At 31.1% G+C, this 20,019-nt stretch overlaps 2 protein-coding genes and 1 long non-coding RNA gene across 4 annotated transcripts; all 3 read right to left on the reverse strand.

Moving 5' to 3' along the window:
* Positions 1-128: 128 nt before the first annotated feature.
* On the reverse strand, positions 129-7,160 carry LOC129894275 (protein argonaute 1-like). Of its 2 annotated transcripts, XM_055969887.1 has the most exons (23): positions 6,973-7,160; positions 6,790-6,856; positions 5,560-6,440; positions 5,215-5,423; positions 4,981-5,130; positions 4,724-4,857; positions 4,489-4,598; positions 4,189-4,295; positions 3,872-4,010; positions 3,669-3,785; positions 3,250-3,357; positions 3,033-3,104; positions 2,656-2,778; positions 2,403-2,568; positions 2,060-2,319; positions 1,830-1,972; positions 1,635-1,697; positions 1,490-1,553; positions 1,233-1,368; positions 1,082-1,155; positions 908-1,002; positions 792-823; positions 129-661 (listed from the first exon to the last, which is right to left on the reverse strand). In XM_055969887.1, the coding sequence occupies exons 3-23, from the start codon at positions 6,430-6,432 to the stop codon at positions 444-446; spliced, it is 3,393 nt and encodes a 1,130-aa protein (XP_055825862.1). In that variant the 5' UTR covers positions 6,433-6,440; positions 6,790-6,856; positions 6,973-7,160; the 3' UTR covers positions 129-443. The 2 variants fall into 2 exon arrangements, with proteins under 2 accessions (XP_055825862.1, XP_055825861.1); XM_055969886.1 differs by lacking the exon at positions 6,790-6,856.
* Positions 7,161-12,029: 4,869 nt separating this feature from the next.
* Positions 12,030-12,916, reverse strand: LOC129896214 (uncharacterized). The gene is made up of 2 exons (XR_008767925.1): positions 12,814-12,916; positions 12,030-12,460 (listed from the first exon to the last, which is right to left on the reverse strand). It is a non-coding gene; the product is annotated as an uncharacterized LOC129896214 (long non-coding RNA).
* Positions 12,917-16,798: 3,882 nt separating this feature from the next.
* LOC129895732 (transcription factor MYB54-like) lies at positions 16,799-19,508 on the reverse strand. Its single transcript, XM_055971490.1, has 4 exons — positions 19,444-19,508; positions 19,047-19,268; positions 17,729-18,181; positions 16,799-17,207 (listed from the first exon to the last, which is right to left on the reverse strand). Exons 2-4 carry the CDS (start codon positions 19,159-19,161, stop codon positions 16,990-16,992), a joined length of 786 nt encoding a protein of 261 aa, XP_055827465.1. The 5' UTR covers positions 19,162-19,268; positions 19,444-19,508; the 3' UTR covers positions 16,799-16,989.
* Between the last annotated feature and the right edge of the window lie 511 nt (positions 19,509-20,019).

Consider the following 20,019-nt stretch of genomic DNA (forward strand, 5'->3'; position numbering starts at 1 on the left):
CAAGGTTTATAACGACATGATTTAATCTTCAGTTAGAAGTTTAGGACTGACATCTTGCCATAATACTAGGAGTAGACAATTGGGGGAGAGGGGAATGAAACCACAGAAGTATTGATGCATGCAAGACATAAAATGGAACAAAACATTAAAAAAAAAAACTTGCTTGGACTTCATCATTAGATGGGCTGTGGGGAACTCTGAAGTACTCCAAATGATTATACTAATCTTGGGGGAAGGCGGCTCAAAACCATAAACATTAAATAGTTTTCTGGGAACATTGTCACAAATATTGGGGCACAAATCAAGCAGTTAAAATTATGTTTAATCGCAAAACACAGAAACCAAAGAGGCATGCTAAGCCATAATAGCAGAGTCAAGAATGGCTCCTAAGCATGCATATGCCAACTGATCATCTTTAAGGAGCTTTTGTTTGTTGAGAGACTCTAGCAATAGAACATAACCCTCTTCACGCTGTCCTTGAGAGCAGGAAGAGGTCTAACAGCAGCACCAGCACCTGGTGCTCTCGTGTTCCTTCCAGCAGCTCCTACACCACCCCCTCTGCCAGCAGCTCCGCTTGCTACTGATCCACCATCAGATGTCTCAGGCTCCATATAAAATCGAGCACGAAAAGCTGCCAAATGTGCATAATAGGCCGGGGGAACTGCAAGAGTAATAAAAACTATATTAACCGACATATTAAGACGAACGAGCCATTGCTGGAGGAAGTAAATAGAAAAGAGACGTACTACAAATAAATTGACTAAATGTAGCGAACAAGTTTAAGGGCATACCTATGGAAACTGAACGTGTGCACCTTGCATATCTAAAAAGAGGAACACAAAGAGACAATCAGAATGAGTTCAATAGGAACAATTCCAGAACCCAGTAAATTCAGAAGTACACTTACGTATAGCACAAGTTGTTGGTCAAAGACTGCAGTCCATCAGCCGTAAACTTGTTCTCGTCCCATAAAACATGGTAATGAGCTGGACGACTCGTACCCTACAGAATCAAAACATCAACATTACAGTTCATCTTACGTCAACCGCCATTATGGTTATCCATGATAGCAAACTTTTACCTGTATGCCAGCATGACTACAAAGATAGAAATCAAACTCTGTCGGGTGGCATATTTTCGTATCCACAACAGTACCTGTACAGTTGCATTTTGACAATAAGATTCAGAATCAAGTACAAGGTGTCCAAAGTAGAAGTTAGAAAAACACTTACCCGGTATAATGTTCCCGCTCCGATCGACAGCATTTCTGTCACGGTGGTTATTGGCAAAAAGTCTTGTATGATGTCGTTTCTGAACCACAACAAATGTAACAGGGGGCTGATAATTTGGCTCCAACGATGCACATGCCTGATTAAGCTCAAGTCAGTTCAATACTAGTCGCAATTATAATTAGAAAAAAAGGAAATGAGCAGATTACACAAAATCTAGAACTAAAAAAAACTAGTATAAATAACAAATAGGAAGATACCTTGCGGATTGCATCAAGTTCATAAAGAAGCACTTGATAAAATTGGCCCTCACTAACACCATCCCTGAAGGAGAAGGCATTTCAGTTGAGCCAGAGGAGGAAAAGTAATTCATACTGCACTTGTCATGGCATTATTTCACCATACCTGTAGAAAATGATTCTCTGAGGTTTTTGTCCAGTAGCTCTTCGGAAAGATATAAGCAAGTCCCTGAATCATAAATAGGAAACATAAACTCAAAAAGTTAGAATATCATAATAAGAAAAGCTTGATCCACTATCAAAAAGCTCAAGGAAGTACACAGAAGTACAAGAAAAGAGAGAGCGCAATAAAATTCCATACTTAATCATGCCGCCAGACATTGTCCCTTTAACAGGATCTTGCCTAGTCGTGTACAGATCCTGTATGAGCTCTTGCCGATGGGCTTGAGCAGAAACTAGACCAGCATACTTGGTAATCTCAGGCCAATCTTGAGAAGCAACCACCTACAAAGACAAATAATTTCAAATTTCTTCACCTAAAGTTAACGATTTGGTCAACAAACTGAATAACAGAGTGCTCAAACATCCTACCGCAGCAATGGATGGGCTTGAGTCCTCTCCAGGATGAGGGTGGGTAACATCTGCACCAAAAATGATTGTAGGACGGTCGCTGACAAGGGGAATTCGCCTAGATATTGCATCAACAAGCACAGTGTTTCTTCCTCCCACCTTCACATTGATTTTCAGTGCTACATTGGCTAGATACTGTTTGCTCATCTTAAATACATGTTTTGTCAAACAGCACTGTGAGACAACTCCAAGATCAGTCTCACAGATTCGTTTCAGATCACCTGGTCAAGAAAAAAAATATAGCCACCTTATAATCCAAAATTCTGCTGTATAACACAAGAAGTTTCATGTTCGTCATTTATACCATAAAGAGAGCCATTATTGTCTGGCAAGATAACGACCAGGAGATCGAGCTCCTTCCCTAGTGGCTGCAGCTTTGTCATAGCATCAGCAAATCGAATTTTCAAGACTCTTTCAACCTGATCAGGGCGTGCACTCGTAGGAGGCAGAACAGGAGTCGGGTTGAAGCTCTAAAAGGCAAGATAGTAAAACATCAACTATTGAGCTAGAGACCAAAGTACAGACAAATAAAAGAAAACTGCAATCTGCATACTTACCATGCCGGATATCCCACACATTTGTGCAAGCTCGGAGCAAAACCCGTGTGCAAGACTGTCTTGCACATTGCGAGAAAAGTTTATGCAGATCCAATTGCCAACTATTCCTCCATTGACCATTTTCTGTCAATAGTAAGAGATAGAGTGTTAGGCTTAGCAGAACAAGAGACAACAGCCACACAACAGTCTCGCGACAACTGCCAGGATAGTCTATACTAAAATATACACCTCCGGAGTTCTCATTGAATAAAAATAATAAAAGAAATATGCAACGCATGCTTTCTACTGATACACACCAGCAGGTGCCAATTAACAGAACAGAAACTAAAACCATACAGATGCCACGAAACTTAAACAGTGTCAAAAGCAGCAGTTACCTTATTCATCATATTCCATTGGCCAACTTGTGGCAGGCAGTCTTTTTCTCGACCATTATCATGATATTTAAGCTGCAGAAAATAAACACTTGTTACCCAATCCTAACTAAAACTCCTTCACCGCATAACTCATTGTAGAAAGAAAGGTGTATCCAGGGGTTGAAAGACCCCCCCCCCAAACAATCCATTTTACAAAGCCATGAAGAGCCTAACTTACACGAGGTGGAGGCAAAATACGAGCCTCAACTTGTGCCAACTTGTCACTAATCTTGATACCAAACTCCTTGGCATATTTGTCCTCACCATAGGCGTTATGCTTCACAGTCTGACATAGAAAGGGAAATAAATTGAAGTGAAATTTAATGAGCAGAATGTCATGAACAGTGTTCTGATTACAACTTTCCCTGATAAATATAGACGCAATGATCAGAAATTATTTTCCAAGTTCCAACATGATAAATGACAAGATAGTCTAGTCAGAAACAAAATACCAAGCACCAATAACAATTAATTTAACATACAGCAGTCACTGCACTTGTATATTAAAAAAACAGCCAATCAATTAGTCAACTATACCACAATCAAATATATGTTCCACCAAAACATATAAATAAACAAAAAAGACAGAACTCTAACCTCAAGAATATCACGCTCCCTCTCTTGGGGACGCTGGCAGGTCACTTTCAGAAGTGCAGTGATCTGTCTCTCATTCAAGCGCTTTGAGTACCTTTGTCCCTCTACAATCTTGCAGACCTGAACCATGATATATGTTAAGCTTAGAGAATTGATTATTTTATCAAAGAAGATTGACTAGTTTTCAAAGAGAAAGAGGCACTAACTTCCATTGGCAAGAAATTAGGTCTCTGCTGATTTCCAACTTGCAGACAAGGCCACTGGGTATGCTGAATTACAAACCCATATGTTTCTCGAAAATATTCAATTACAGATTTCAAAGTACCGTTTTCATCAACAGGGAAACTACCAAAAAACGAAAGGGAAAACAAAGAGAAAAATCAAGGATCAGCACCAAGAAAAAATCAAAAGATATTCCGACAGAAAAATGGAATGGCAGCATATAGAAAAATCACGGCTTGCAGCTACACATAATATGACCTTGTGCAGAAGTTCTCTAATAACTAAAACTAAGCACACGTACGTTAACTCTCTTGTTGCTTGAGTTGTTAAATTGGCAATGCGGTACTTCCGACGCATATTTCCACGATGAGTAACCTCCACCTTCACACCTCTAAGTGCTTTTTTGATCTGCAGCTCAACACCATTGATTACAATGTCAGATAAACAACATTCATAACAAAGCATATTGACAGAGTAAGACAACATATCCAGAAAGTACAATCTGCTACACGCTATGATTAAGATGAAAAGGAAGACAAGCATCTAAACAATGACCAAAAACTTTAGAACATTCTACCAAAAAAAAATTACAAAAGTTCACCTTTACACGGTCAGCATCAGAAAGTGGTCTAGATGACACATCACGGTTCAGAAGCTGTGTCACAAAATCAATGACCGGCAATGGCTCAATGAAGGCAGTGGAAGACATATCTGTACATTGATGCACAAAATTGAACACCATCTGATTATTTTAATTGCTGTAGGGAGTTTTCAGAAGTAAAACTTCTAAGAAAATAGAAAACAACGGCTCCAGAAAAAGTCAAGACTTCGCTTACCGATGTTCAATGATAATCCCATTTGTGTAGGGCGGATGCTTTGATAGAAGCCCCGCCAACTCTCTAAACCCTCACCCAATGGTTGCCTTCTCCCTAAATTAGGGGAATAGAAAGAACGACCTACCGGACAATACCTGACATCCAATAAATTATTGAAATACATAAGAATGATATTCACAAGTAAACATTTTTCTCTGTACATCATCATCACAATGAACAGAAACTACAGAAACGTGCATTGTATTCAAAAATCATACCTAGATGTCGGCAACTCACGCAGCACAATATCCAGAACTTGCAGCGCCTCTTGAGGGGCATCAGCCTGCCTCCCTTGTAAAAACATCGCCAAGTGATGAAGATCAGCACGGGAAGCGAATTTGATCACAACTTTGAATTCCCTTTCCCTCCTGTTTCAAATAATAACCAAAAAACAAACATCAGAACTGCTAGAAACTGAACAAACAACTATTTGAAACTGCAGCCCTATATACCTGGCACCACCAGGCCCATCTTCATCATCAGTCAGAGTGATTTTGAACTCTTTTTGAACAAATGGAAGGGGTCCTGCAGTGTATAGACTTTTCCTTCCATCATAAGCTGGAAGTCTCTTTCCTAGATGAGATTCTTGGTAAAGGAGTACCAGCTGTGCCATGACAGCACGGTTGACACCGCGTGAGGATACTTCCGGAGTAATAGTAACCTGAAATTCATTAAACAATGATCAACAATAGATATGACAAACCACGGGACCCTTTGACCCAAAACAATGAAAACCCAATGGGACAATATAAAATATGCTATGATAGAACAGAAAGTTTAGATGTTTGAGCACATACATCATACTGGTGCAAGTCTTTATCAGGTAGCTCCGCGAAGAAGTGATTGGCTTTCACTATGCAACTCGTACCATACTTCCCCTTCCCTGGACGCAGCGGAAACCTTAGTGATTTGCTTGACACGGGTGGAAGTGTTTGGGTTGCAGTTGCTTCTGGCTGCAGAGCAAGTTGCTCGAACTGTTGTGTCACTTGCAGAGCTGACATCTCAGGGGGCTCAGATGAGGAACCCACTTCCATGGATGTGTCAGTTGGTCTTCCATAAGGTATGGGCTGAGTAGTCATTACAACTTGATGTTGAGTCTCTGTGGTTGCTTGGTGCAGCTCGGGATTTGGTGGCCTAGAAGGCCCACCGGAAGGTGCTCCACGGCCACCTATGCCACCATGTTGCTGGTTTGGTCCTCCACCTGGTTGTTGATGTTGCTGAGTCACTCTGCCCAGCTGAAAATATTCAGGAGTTCCACCATGTGACTGTTGAGTGGTCATTCCACCACGTGGAGCTCCCCCACTACCACGGCCACCATATCCTCCTTGTTGTGGCCTCCAGCCTCTTCCACCACCTTGATAACCACCTTCTTGTTGTAGCTGCTGGGCTGGACGCTGTCCACGACCCTGTCCTCCACCTTGGTAGCCACCTTCTTGTTGTAGCTGCTGGGGTGGATGCTGTCCACGACCCTGTCCTCCACCTTGGTAGCCACCTGCTTGTTGCTGCTGCTGGGGTGGACGCTGTCCACGACCCTGTCCTCCACCTTGGTAGCCACCTCCTTGCTGTTGCAACTGGGGTGGATACTGGCCACGACCCTGTCCTCCAGCAGTTTCTTGAGACCCAGAGCTCTCACCAGAACTAGGTAACTCAGTTCTCCTCTTCCTCACCATCTTATCACCTACAATTGATCAAACAAAAATGATCGAAAAACATTCAGTCATGTTAAATCAGAGAGCAGCCCCATCTCTTCAAAACTTCAGCAGATATATAACCAAACTCCTCAGAACCCAAAAAGAAAAAGTAAATCAAACCCCAAGTAGCAACATATATTTCAAAAACAAAAACACCAAAGAGTACAGCATACAAAAACAATGAAAACCCTAGCAAAGAGTTCACCTTATCACAGTCTTAAACTTACAATACATTTGTAAGAACAGAAAAACAAACGCTAACGACAAAACGTGATAACCTAAAAGATCTGATCATTTAGCAAACTCAACGAGAACAACAGCAATGAACAGACTCACCGAGTAAAACTCACAACGAAAACCCAGATCGACTAAAAAACAAAGCCGAAATCACAACGGAACAGATCTATACAAAACAAAACATCACAAACTCAGCACAAATACAACCAAAAAGAAACCTAACAGCAGAATCTGAAAACCTGAAGGACAAAAAAAACTTACAAACCCTAATCCGATCGTTACCTTAAAAGACGTCGCCGCCGTAAAAGCCAAATTCCGTACTCTCCAGTAACCACAGCACCCGAAACGTACACAGAGAAAATAAATAATAATAAAAAAACGGCAGAAAAAGTACCGAGAGAGTTAGAGAGAGAAAGTGAGTGAAGGGTGAAGACTGTGATTTATAGAGAGAGAAAATCGATAATACGAGTAAGCATTATGGAGACTCTCTGTCTTATAAAGCAAGGGTAGGTCGTTTAAAATGACAACTTAGCCCCTACAAGTTCCGTTCTGTGTCCTTTTTGTTTGGACACGAGTCCAACTCGGATGCTGATGTGGACATATCATGGACCTTGACTGGCTTCTAAATTGATCGGGTTAAGCAACCGAGGATTCCCAAGAAATTATTTTATTGTAACATGATTTTGTTTTTTTTTGTATTTGTTTTTGCTTTATGCGAAAATGTTTTGTTTGGATATTTTTATCAAATGTTCATATAAAACACGATTGTTATTTGTTGTATCGTATTGTATTGTATTATTAGTTTAAATATAATATTTATTTTGATTATTACTTAAATTATATTGTATTGTATCGTTTAAATTCATCGTTACGTAACAACAAAAAATCTCATTTTATGTAACAACCGATTTGGTATAATTTCGTCGTTACTTTGATATTTTTTTCTATTTGGTCTTTACTTATTATTTAATAATCTTCTTTTATTCTTTATTCTACATTTTCATGATAGCTCTACCTCATACCTTATTTTTACTATAGGTTTGTCATTCAAATTTTTAATGTGTTATATAACGAACGAAAATGATATAATATATCCAAACATTGTATTCACTAAAATAATAAAGTACGATACAATATGATATAATATATTATGGAACAATACTTAATAACCATCCGAAGAAAGTGTAAGTTTTTAACAGGATTGATGGAATTTAATTTATTATAGCAGACTGATATTTTTATTACGTTATTAATTTTAATATTTATTTATGTAGTTATATACCTAACTAATTTTGTATTCGGTAATCGATAATTAAATGTAGATATCAAATATCGAATTTTTAAATTTTTGATTAGATAATTTAATTGGTAGTTAAAAGTAAATAGCAAATACAAAAAAAATCAAATTTTAATTAGGTTTGATAATCAATAGTTAAAAGTAGATAGCAAATACCGAATTTTTAAATTTTAATTAGATAATTCGGTAACCGATAGTAAAAGTAGATATCAAATATCGAATTTTTAAATTTGATTCGGTAAATCAAACTTTGATTCAGACGATATTCAATAATAACATATTAAAGTTAGAGTCGATTGTATTATTTTAATATGATTGCTTCAGTAATTTCTATTTATTTTTTTATATGAATGCACCATATAATTGAAGATTAAATAGTAAGAAGCTATCAAGAAAAGCTAATAGCAAAATTAAAAGGCATCTGTGCCAGGAAATTATATTCAATGCACCCCCAACCAAATTCAAATATCCCAATTCATAAATTTTACTTTAAAATATCATATCTTATATTATCGAATTATCAAAATTCTCAATTTGATTTGATAGTTCAATTTTTAATATAGATAGTCTGATTATGTAAACAAAATTCACGTCATCAACGAATTGCAATCATTGGATTTTTGCCACAAGAAATTTTGATCTCTTTATTAATTTGTTTACTATCCAGCAAGAGAATATATTTTGTCCATGCATTAATCGATTTCAGTGTGATGATTTAATCAATGTAAACGTCAAAATCGTTTTGGAGTTTTATAAATATTTTTTAACAGAGAAACAAAAGCCAACTCGAAACAAAACTAAAAGCAATCTCCCAAAACTAAATTCAAACACTCTTTAAAAACAAAAATAAAATAAAATAATATTTATTATGATGTTTGTGTAATTATTTGTTATTTGACTCGTAGTATTCATATATTCTCTATAAAGTAATACAGTATTGAATTATTGATGATTCTAGTGGAGTTCATGGAGTAGTATTTTTGTGGGGGGTAGTGGATTGATGACGTGATGAATGGGTTAGTGGTCTGTTTTTTTTTAATTATTAGTTTATTGATATTTTAAGGGTCCGTTTGGATTAGCTTATTTTTAAGAGCAAATTATAAGGTTAAGATTTAATTATGTGTCTTTTCGTAAATTTTTGAAATTATCATTTATGTCAGATTTTAGTCTTCAGATACATGAGGTCAAAACTAGATGTAATTTATTCTAAATATAATGTACCAAAGTGGATTTGCATTTATATGAGATACACTGACTCTCTTGGTCGCATTATGTATCTATATTTCAGAATGTATCTTGTATCCTAGAACATATATACACAAACTCTCTCGTTCGTCTCTCTTCTATCTCCTCTCTTTCTCACCTCTCTCCATTTGTCTCTGTATTTTATAGGGAATCTGGTAGCAAAAATACATGTATTTAGGTGTATCTGACTTGAGATCTGATATAAAATTATTAATTAGTGAGATAATATGTAATTATTTTAAAATATAGAAAGAATTAGTAAGTATGGTAGAGTGTTTGTGTAATTAGGTAAAAACAAAGTCTATTTTTAAAGAAAATTTTAAGCCAAAATTATTTTAAAACTTGTTTATAGTATTTGAATAAAATTTAAAATAAGTCCATTTTTTAATTTAAAAAAGGCTTAAAATTACTTAAAATAAGTTAATCCAAACCGACTTTAAAATGACAAAATATAAATTTTTTGTGTTTACATCCACTTGTCTTTTTTTTTCATTTTATCTTTGTAAATTGTAATACAAACAAAACAATTCCTAAGTAGTGTATATATGATATTTTAAGGACAAGCAATATTGGACTAGACTATTCCATAGATAGATATAGTGGATAAGCATTTCGGAAAAAAAAATATGAAGTGCTCAAAAATGATTGAAATAATTTAATCGAAGGATTACTATGATTATAATTTTTTATAAGTTACCAAAGACGAGATTTTTTTTAAAAAAAACTGTCAATTTCTTTTATTTTGAAGATTACTTTCATAGTAATTGCTAGAGATTTCTTTTCTCATATCAGGATTATAGGTCAAAAGGGATTTTCAAGTTAAAAAAAATACTTAATAATATTTGTTTTGAAAATAATATTTTCTGATTAACAATACAACTATAATCTACTTAAAATATTTTATTTACCTAGAACTTTTATGCTAGAACTCGTTTGGACGTGAATCTCTTTTCTTCAAAGAAAATTAAATTTGATTATACATCGTACTTATTTTTAAAAAGTAAAATAAAATTGAAGAGAAGTTTTAAGTATGGAAAAAAAATAGTTTTGACTAGTTTTTCAAGAGAAGGATTTTTTAAAAAATTAAATGCATACTTCAAACACAATTTCAAGTTTTAAATAATTTTTAATTTATTTTTAAAAAAATATCTCTTTTTCAAACGTCAAAAGTAATAAATAAATATTATCTGGTACATGAACATTTTATAAGGACTGTAGCATGTGTCATTTGGCTCTTAGCTTATAGAAACATTGAATAAACATATTAAGTAATTACTCTAACTTTATGCTATGTGCCAAATAAAAACAATATCCAATCAAAGTAAAAGCCACTTTTTTTTTAATACAGCAATGTTTGTCATAGAGGGTTAAATATATTAATTATTAATATCCTTTTTCTGAGAAGGGAAATGTCAGGTGGATGTAGATGTCTTTTGAAAGCAAGAAGAATGACAACTAATTTAGACAAGGAGTGTATTAAATTATTTTAGTGGGACTTTATTTTTTATTTTAGCAATAAATTAGGGGTTGGATGTTTTTTTACAAGTTTCCTTATTGTGCAAATGACCAAATTAGCTTTTGGAACACTATCAGAACATGACCATCTAAGAATTAAATGAAATGATTTGATTGTTCGTTCATGATATATATATATTTTTTTTAAAAGATCGGAAATAGAAACATTGAATTCACTTTAAATTCAATAATGTTAGATTAATAAATTTGAACATGTTAGGCGGATTAAAATGAGAAGAACAATTATTTCTTATACACATAAAAATGTAAGACAAAGTATGTGGTAAGTAGGGAATGATATATTGTTATTGGGTCTATTAAAGATGTTTGTTTAGAAATGAAGTAGCATATATCAATTATTTTATTCAAAGTTTTTGAAGTCTTAAATATGAAAGTGTCATTCACAGGGAACTAGTTATGAGAAGTTTCTTTTGAAGGTGTAGGAATTTTTATAATATTTTAATAGTAGCTTTTTTTTGGGTTCAAAGAGTACTCCATATTCTATTAGTCATAATTACAAGACTCAATTATCACGTTGTAACTCTCATTTATACGTTACTCATCTACTTATTACCCACTAACAAAACCTACTTTTGTGTTCTCATTAATTGTTGTATTATATACATACTTATTACCTATTAAATACATATTTATTAGCCGGTATCATTCTTCTCGTGAATATATTACTGTCCATTATTACTTTACTTCGTTTATGTATATTTATTTTTATTTATTTACTATTTTAAAAATATTAATTTTTAATTTTATTTGTCAATTTTAATAAAAGATAATTTTCTTAAGACCCTCAATATTAGTTATATATTCCTCAAATAATTTTCATGATCTAAATTACATGTCAATTAATATGAGTGTTAAGATAAAAGACTTATAATTATTATTATTTCTTACAGAGTGTGTAAAATCTATAATAAATAAATAAATATAAACGAAGGGGTTATAGAACGAGTCTTTCATTATTGTTTCTCCGTACTAGCTATCACATTTTTTTGCACATCTCTTAAGATACTTTATTATTATTATTATTATTATTATTATCTCTCTCCGATAAATTGCACTTTGTTTGCAAACAAAGTTAAGTTAATTGTGTTGTTATTTGAACAATCATAATAACAATCACCACTTTGAACTATTCTAATTTAATTTTTAGTTTTAATGTTATGCAATTAATATTAATTATTTCCATAAACACTTAATATTAAGAATAAAATGGATAAAATAATTACTATTGTCTTAATTTTATAAAATGACAAATATTGTGAAATAACATTTCTAATAATCTTGAAAATTAATATAAAGCGGAGGAAATATACAATAGGGCAATATTACTTCGAAGATGATCACTTCGATTTGTCTAACTAATAGCCTACTTTATCAAACTTTTAAAATTCACTACTTATGACAAGTACTTTTGTCGTCAAAAATGTTAGTTGAGCAACAGTTTTTGTGTTTAATTAATTATATATATAAAAAAAACTTTTGTCAATATTAGAGCTACAATGTGGTTGATCAAGATTTTGAAATATTTTAGAGAAAAAAATACGTTTGACTTTTTAGAAATTTGGCTAGACAAACTATAAGGCTAAACAATAAAGAATAATATTAATAACGTATATAATTTTGTGGTAGGCTGAAAATTTTACGTACCTAATGAAATGATATTACAATCTGTATGCTCCAATATATCTGGTTCACCTTCAAAAATTAAATACAATAAAATTATCATGACATACTATTTACAAAGAAAATTATGTTTTTTTTAGACTTTCAAATCATATCATCTGCATGATGTTTGATGGTCTTAATATTTTGTGTAGAATTTAATAGCATACAACATTATTATGTAGTAATATTCCAAATAGACAAACTAAGAGCGCCAATGCAAGGATCATTAAAAAAATACTACATATAATCTTAAAAATAATTCTAAATATATCTTCTAGTGCAAAAATATTTCTCTTTTAATATTTTATTAATATGTATAACATAACATAACATAAGTCAAATTATACACACTAAGATATTGAAATGATAATATTGATATATACCCAGTATCAATGCCATTATTGTAGAATCACGAACAAGATATTTTATTTTTTTTCAGTAAAATTGCTTTTATACGCTTGTTTTTACTTGAGTTACCACATTGGAAAAATTATATAGTGTGTGGTAACTTGACTAGGAGGGACCAATTTATAGATTTTTAACTTAATCTAGTACGTCCAATTAATATACAAATGGACGGACAAAACTTATTCATTATAAAACGTTTTACATTTTGGGCTTTATCTTATGGGCTAAGTATACTAATAAAAAGGAAACTTATAGAGATGTACTATATTAAGAAAATATTTATTATTTATATTAATAATATTTTTTTTATTTGAAATTATAATATATTTGTAATACAGTTTTAATATATATTACAGACAGTAATTTATAAAACACATATAATACAAGTTTTATTTAAGGATAATATATTTATCACACATTTTAATACATTTATAATATATTATGTCAATTTTCTATCAAACAAGCATAATATATTTTAAAACACTTATAATATATTTATATTGTATGCATAATTCACCTTTTCACACATAGGAAATTTATCATAGTGTTGTTATGTATTGTTATAAATGGTACTCCCTTTATTTCATATTAACTGAATTTTTAAGGTAATACACACATATATTAAGAAAGGCATTCAAGGATAGAGTTTGAATCATATTTTTTTCTATTACCCTTTTGTTCAATCAACCTCATAGAGATGATTAAATGTTAAATCACAAATAATCTCTTATTGGAGTATAACTTTATAAGTAATGTACTTTATAAGTAGTGTAGTGTACTTTGTAAGTAGTGTACTTTAACTCTTAGAAAATTATAAAACTTTATTAATACAAAGTGTATATGAAAAAAGATTCAAATACTTCTCTTAAACTTTGAACAATTCAATTATTTTGAACAATGAAAAAAGCTCTAGAAATTCAGTTAATATGAAATAGGAGTAATAAATAAAAAATATTATTAAAATCAATAATTATTTATTAAAAAATACTTATTCAAGGTTTTTTTCCTAATAAAATTCTACCACTTTATCATCAATAAAAAGGTTTTAACTTAGATTGAAATAACCAAATATATAAAAAATGACAGTTTGATGCACTAAAATTTCCGATATGCGGAGAATTCGAATATATATTGTGCAAAAAGTAAAGTGATATATTACACGTATTGTTGTGCTTCTTTATTAGATTCGTTTCTTAAGCCAAAGGAAAAGGGAGAAAAGGAGAGATTATTACACTTAAGTACAATTTGAATTTTACTGTGTCAGATTTAACCTTTTTCTTTCCAAATTTTTTATTGACTAAACCTTATTTATTTTTATTTTTTAATATAATGTATAAGAATCTTTAGAACTCATTCTTATAAGGAAAAATTACTAGAAAAGATACTTTTTAATAAATAATTACTGATTTTAGCGATATTTTTTATTTATTACCATTCATAGCAATATATAACAATATTATGATATATCTGCATGTATTAAAAGTGAATTATGCATGCAATATAAATGTATTATAAGTGTTTTAAAATATATTATACTTGTTTGGTAAGAAATTAACACAATATATTATAAGTGTATTAAAATATGTGATAAATGTATTATTCATAAATAGAACTTGTATTATATGAGTTTTATAAATTATTTTTGCTAATATATATTAAAATTATATTATAAGTGTTCAGTGAAAAAAATATTATTATTATAAATGATAAATATTTTTTCAATATAGTACATTTACATAAATTTCTCTTCTTATAATGAGAACGTTCAAAACTCATTCTCTAGTTGGGCTGATCGGCCCACATCTGCTCAGGATGGCCCACCCATAGCCCGGCTAACCATAAATTTCCAAAAAAATTACTTGAATGAATACTCTTTAATAAATAATTATTGATTTTAAGCGATACTTTTATATAACAATACATAATATTTTTATGATAAATCTGCTATGTATTAAAATTGAATTATGCATGCAATATATATATATATATATATTATAAGTGTTTTAAAATATATTATACTTGTTTGGTAAGAAATTGACACAATGTATTATAAGTGTATTAAAATATGTGATAAATGTATTATCTATGAATAAAACTCGTATTATATGTGTTTTATAGATTATTCTCAATAATATGTATTAAAACTGTATTATAAATATATTATAAGTATTCAGTAAAAAAAATGTTATTATTATAAATGATAAATATTTTCTTAATATAATATCTATGTAAGTTTCCTATGTTCCTAGCTTCCAATTGCCTGGCCCCTTAAGGGTTGCCCCGTGCAACTCACAATTGGGATTGGTAGGGCAATCCTTAAGTGAAAATTACGTAAATATATACTTTGATCATCTAATTTATCAACATAATTGAAGTATATATAATCAGTACACTTCAGTTGCATATGTTTACATATTGTGTATATGTGGGAAACATATATTGTTACCATAAGAATATAAACTTATATTGCTACCATAAATTGTGTATATGTAGGAAACTTATATTGTGTATATAAACTATCAGATTTAATTTTTTCATCCGTAGGAAAATTACCACATCCAAAAGGATTTATCTTTTACTCATCTATAAGGTATATATTGTAGATTATGTAATTTAGTTAATAGATGTAAATTATGAAATATTTTTCATTCATTTGCTAGTATTTATATAATTACCCGTTTTGAAAACTAAATTGTCTAAAAATATCGAGTTGTAACTTTTCCATTCTTTTAGGGGCCAGGTTTTGTGAACCAAACAAATGACATGCATTATACAGAATTACAGATATATATGTTCCTCTTCTAACCAAAGAAGAAGAAGAAGATATACATGCTCCTTGGTAATTAATTATTATAGATAACTTGACACAATATTTTAAAATTAATTTCAAAATCTGCGATGAAAATATTCTTTTTTGAAAAACTTTTGCAGGTGAAAGGTCCAGCCAGATACACCCAATGTCTTGTTAAATGCGCAAAATTATCAATTATATAAAACTTTATTATTAATGAATTTTAGTTTAAAACTTTATTAATGAATTTAAGTTTTATCAACTACGGAGTAGAAATTATTTACACATTCAGTGTGATTTGACCAATGTCAATATAATATTTTTCAAATTATCAACTCATTTTCAGCGTGGCATGAACACTGAATGAAACTTATATTGTTACCATAAAATATTATATTGTTAATTGAAGCATACCAAAAATATACTCAACTATATTAGATTTCTATAAATCATTTCATTAAAAACTTGTTTTTTTGGTAACTTTTTCTAAGTTTTTTTTTAAAAAAATAAATTAAAATAGGAAATCTGTATTTTAGAAGATTAGATACAATATATGCAGCTCAATAATCTTTTTTCTTTTACAAGAAATGACAGAAGAGAATAATTGTTGAGAAATTGGCACTGCATGACAAGCATGTGCAATAATTAGCATAACATAACCATTATTCAATATATGGCAATTGGTAGCTTATATCTGGAAAAATTGGGTAATTTTTTTACGGTTATATTATAATTTATTTATTGTATTTGTGAAAAAATAAAAATTGGGGAATTTATGATAAATTTTATAAGAAGATGAGTGACGAATAAAAATTTGATCATCAAAATAATAAATTCAAATCAATCGTTGAATTTAAAAAGTAAAAAAAAAATCACCTGCGATAATGATCAAATATACCCTCAAACTTTGGTAGAAGGATCAAATGTACCCTACATGGATTTTTGTTTAAATATAATAAGAAATCAAAAAAAAAATTAAATTAAGTTTTTCACTTATTGTTAGACGAAAAGAGTATCTTGTCCATTTATCTAACGGTAAAGATATATATGAACCATTTTTATATGTGGTACATCAGCTCTAGGTAATGTTAATAATTCATACAAATGTTGAAACCACAATATATAACTGATCTTTCCCATCTCATTCTTCTTCCAAAGTCAACTCAGAGTTATAACAATATCCATGCCATACACGTCCCTTATGCATGCAAAAAGCTTCATATATAATTTTACAGGATTCATCCAGTCCAGTTAGAGGTCCTAAATTTGTAAAACAGAATTATAAATATTGTCCTCACTGAATTTTTCAATGAGAAGTTTTTGTCTCATAGACGATTAAAAAAAAATAAAAGGAAAGAAATTAGGATGAATCTCCAACTGATAGGAAATCTATAAATCTCACTGGAGCCTTTTCGCTTTGTGAAGAAATATTATTATTATCAATGCCATTTTCTTGTTCCACTTCTTCATCCGTACCCCTTCTAAGTGCAATATGATCTATCACTTCACTTTTATTTGAGCCAGCAGTATTATTCACTTGTAAAAAATCATAGCATTCCAGTGCTTGTTCATTCTTATCTGCAATTTCAACACAATAATAGTTATGATGCGTAAAAGAATTTATACACTGTCAAATCATGCATGAATCATCTAAACTATAACGTAACTACAATAAATAACGATCCATATTATTCTCCATCTTTTGTTAGATTATCCTGGACTATATAAAAATCAAATCACTCAAAGAAATTAAGGGTGTATTCATAAGAAGAAAAATAAGTGGATTTTTAAAATTTGTTTGCTTGTATTAGACGATATATATATTAGTAGAAAAATATTATCCTAATTAAAAGCATTTGTATATATATAATCTAGACAAACACTATGGGAGGTGGGGATGGGAGCTATAAGAATGAAGATGACACAATCAATGTGAAATGCTATTCAATGAAAGTTGTTTTCCTTACGTACTTCTACTAGAAAAGTCATTATCCTCATTTTCAATACATAGAAACTAACAAAATTGACCAACCGAACACCATCATGAATATAAAAAAATAGAATAATTTGACGAGAGAAAATAAAAACTCTATGTATACCTTGATCCATGTTGAAATGGAGAGGAATCATGTGGTTGAAATGAAACTCCTTCGGATAAAAGGAACTATGATCATCATAAGTAGTCATGAATTGGTAACAATTACTTGTATATCTTTGTAACAATTGTTGATGATGATCAATGCAACTTCTTTTTCTGATATCTTGGACGATATTATTGTTATTATTATTATTGTCTTGTTGGTTTGTTGATTTTTGGGCAGCTCTATTGGAATAAATCTTTGATCTTTCTCTACATTTTCTGGACATAATAACGTGCCAATGATTTTTCACAGCGTTATCAGTACGTCCAGGAAATAACCTAGCTATCATAGCCCATCGATTCCCATGAATTCTATGTGAAGAAAGAAGTCTTTCTTCTTCCTCTTCTGTGAAAGGACTCCTATTGATTCTTGGATCCAATTGATTGTACCATCTCAACCTACAACTTTTCCCTGTCAAAATAAAATTAACAATTTAATTAACATCATAATACATATACCTCATTTGCACATGATGATTATATATATACACACACCTAGATATATATTAAATTCATTATAATAGGTGGAATTTGTGACCTATTAAATGAAGCAATTGTATGTTATGTATAACACATTTAGGTGATCAGACGTGCGTTCGTGCATGCTGGGGCGGAGTTAGGGGTGTAAGAGGTTATGTTCCATCCAAATTAATCCCTTTTCGTGCAAAAAAAAATTATATTGTATATATAATGTTAAAGTTATTTTTTAATTATGTATATATGGTTGATATTATATTTCACTAATTTTTTCTTAGGTTTACTTTTGTTGAGTTGCATATCAGCTCTTTATGGGTGGGATGATCTCTTTATATGGTATTAGACAGTTAATGTTTATCAATCACCTCATGAGCTAACATTTTGAGTTAAATTAAGTTCAAAACCTATTTTTCTTAACATGTTATCAGAGTCAAACAATATTGTGATTTATGTGCATGCATTACTTGAAGCCCTAGAGACATGTTATAAATAGAATACCGTACCGAAGATAATATATACAGGTAGAATAAAGAAAATAGAAAAATAAGAATACTACTAATACTCCCTCTCCTACCATATGATGTTTAAACTTACATGACATATGTAGTATCATAAGATTAACTGATAATTTAGTTCATTTATATATATATACCTTCAATTTAAGATTATAAGATTCAAAAATCTTATCTACTTTCTTAATCTTCGTGCCAAAATAAAAATCAGACAAACAAATTGAAACATAATAAGTAGTATTAATTGTTGAACGAACGATCGAGTAGCTGGATGTTCATGATCGATACCTGATCTGCCTTGCAAGTTTAGAGCAATAGCGTTCCAATTATGAGGTCCATATTTGGCAACTAACTCTTTCAATTTCTCATCTTCATGAGGTCTCCAATGCCCTCTGCTACACATGATCGATCGATCGAACGATCTCGACTCTCCAATAATAGAGTGCTACGTATAAATAGTCGTAGCTTGATCAACTGATTCTTAATTTCCTCCCCAAAATACAGCATACACTAAAAAACACACACGATATAACAAGCTTTAATGAAAGACACATAAAATTAATTAATAAAGTTTAACCTAGCAGATCGATATATCATGAGTATTATATTAATCTTAAGATCGATAGCAGCAGCAGCAGAAGAAGAAGGGGCGGGTTTGGAGAGACTTTAAATTAAATTGTTGTACCTGAGATTGATAGAACAACGTCTAGCTAGGTTAACAAACAAAAGAAAGAAGGTCTCTTATAAGATGATGAAAATGGATGGGAGTACTATATATGAAACATATAGTACAATACTTAAATATATGAAAGAGAATTTTAGGTTGCGTAGTTGGGGTGAATCTTGTTCTGCTTTCAACGTCTTTACTGTTTTTTCTAACCTACATGACATCTGCTCATAACCCACCTTACACTAATCTTATTTTTCTATATTTAATTAAGAAAATAAAATGATACCATCATATCACTACCTTATCTATTTTCTCGTTTTAGCTCGATCTTTTCTAATTTATTAAGAAAAATATACAATAAATACAATGTATAGTTCATTAAGTTAGTATCACGTCAATTTAATAAATTATTTTTGTCTTTGATAAACTTACCAATCACTATAGTCATAGTGATTTTCCTATTCAACTACAATTATTTTCGAACACCTCATATCATTTTCGAGGCATCCGAAGATTCAATCATTTTTGTAAACAGATTGATTGTTTTTTCTTAAATATTGTGCATTCTTCTTTAATATAAAGAGTATAGTT

Source organism: Solanum dulcamara, chromosome 7 (assembly GCF_947179165.1).
Source record: "Solanum dulcamara chromosome 7, daSolDulc1.2, whole genome shotgun sequence".
Taxonomy (NCBI): Eukaryota; Viridiplantae; Streptophyta; class Magnoliopsida; order Solanales; family Solanaceae; genus Solanum; species Solanum dulcamara.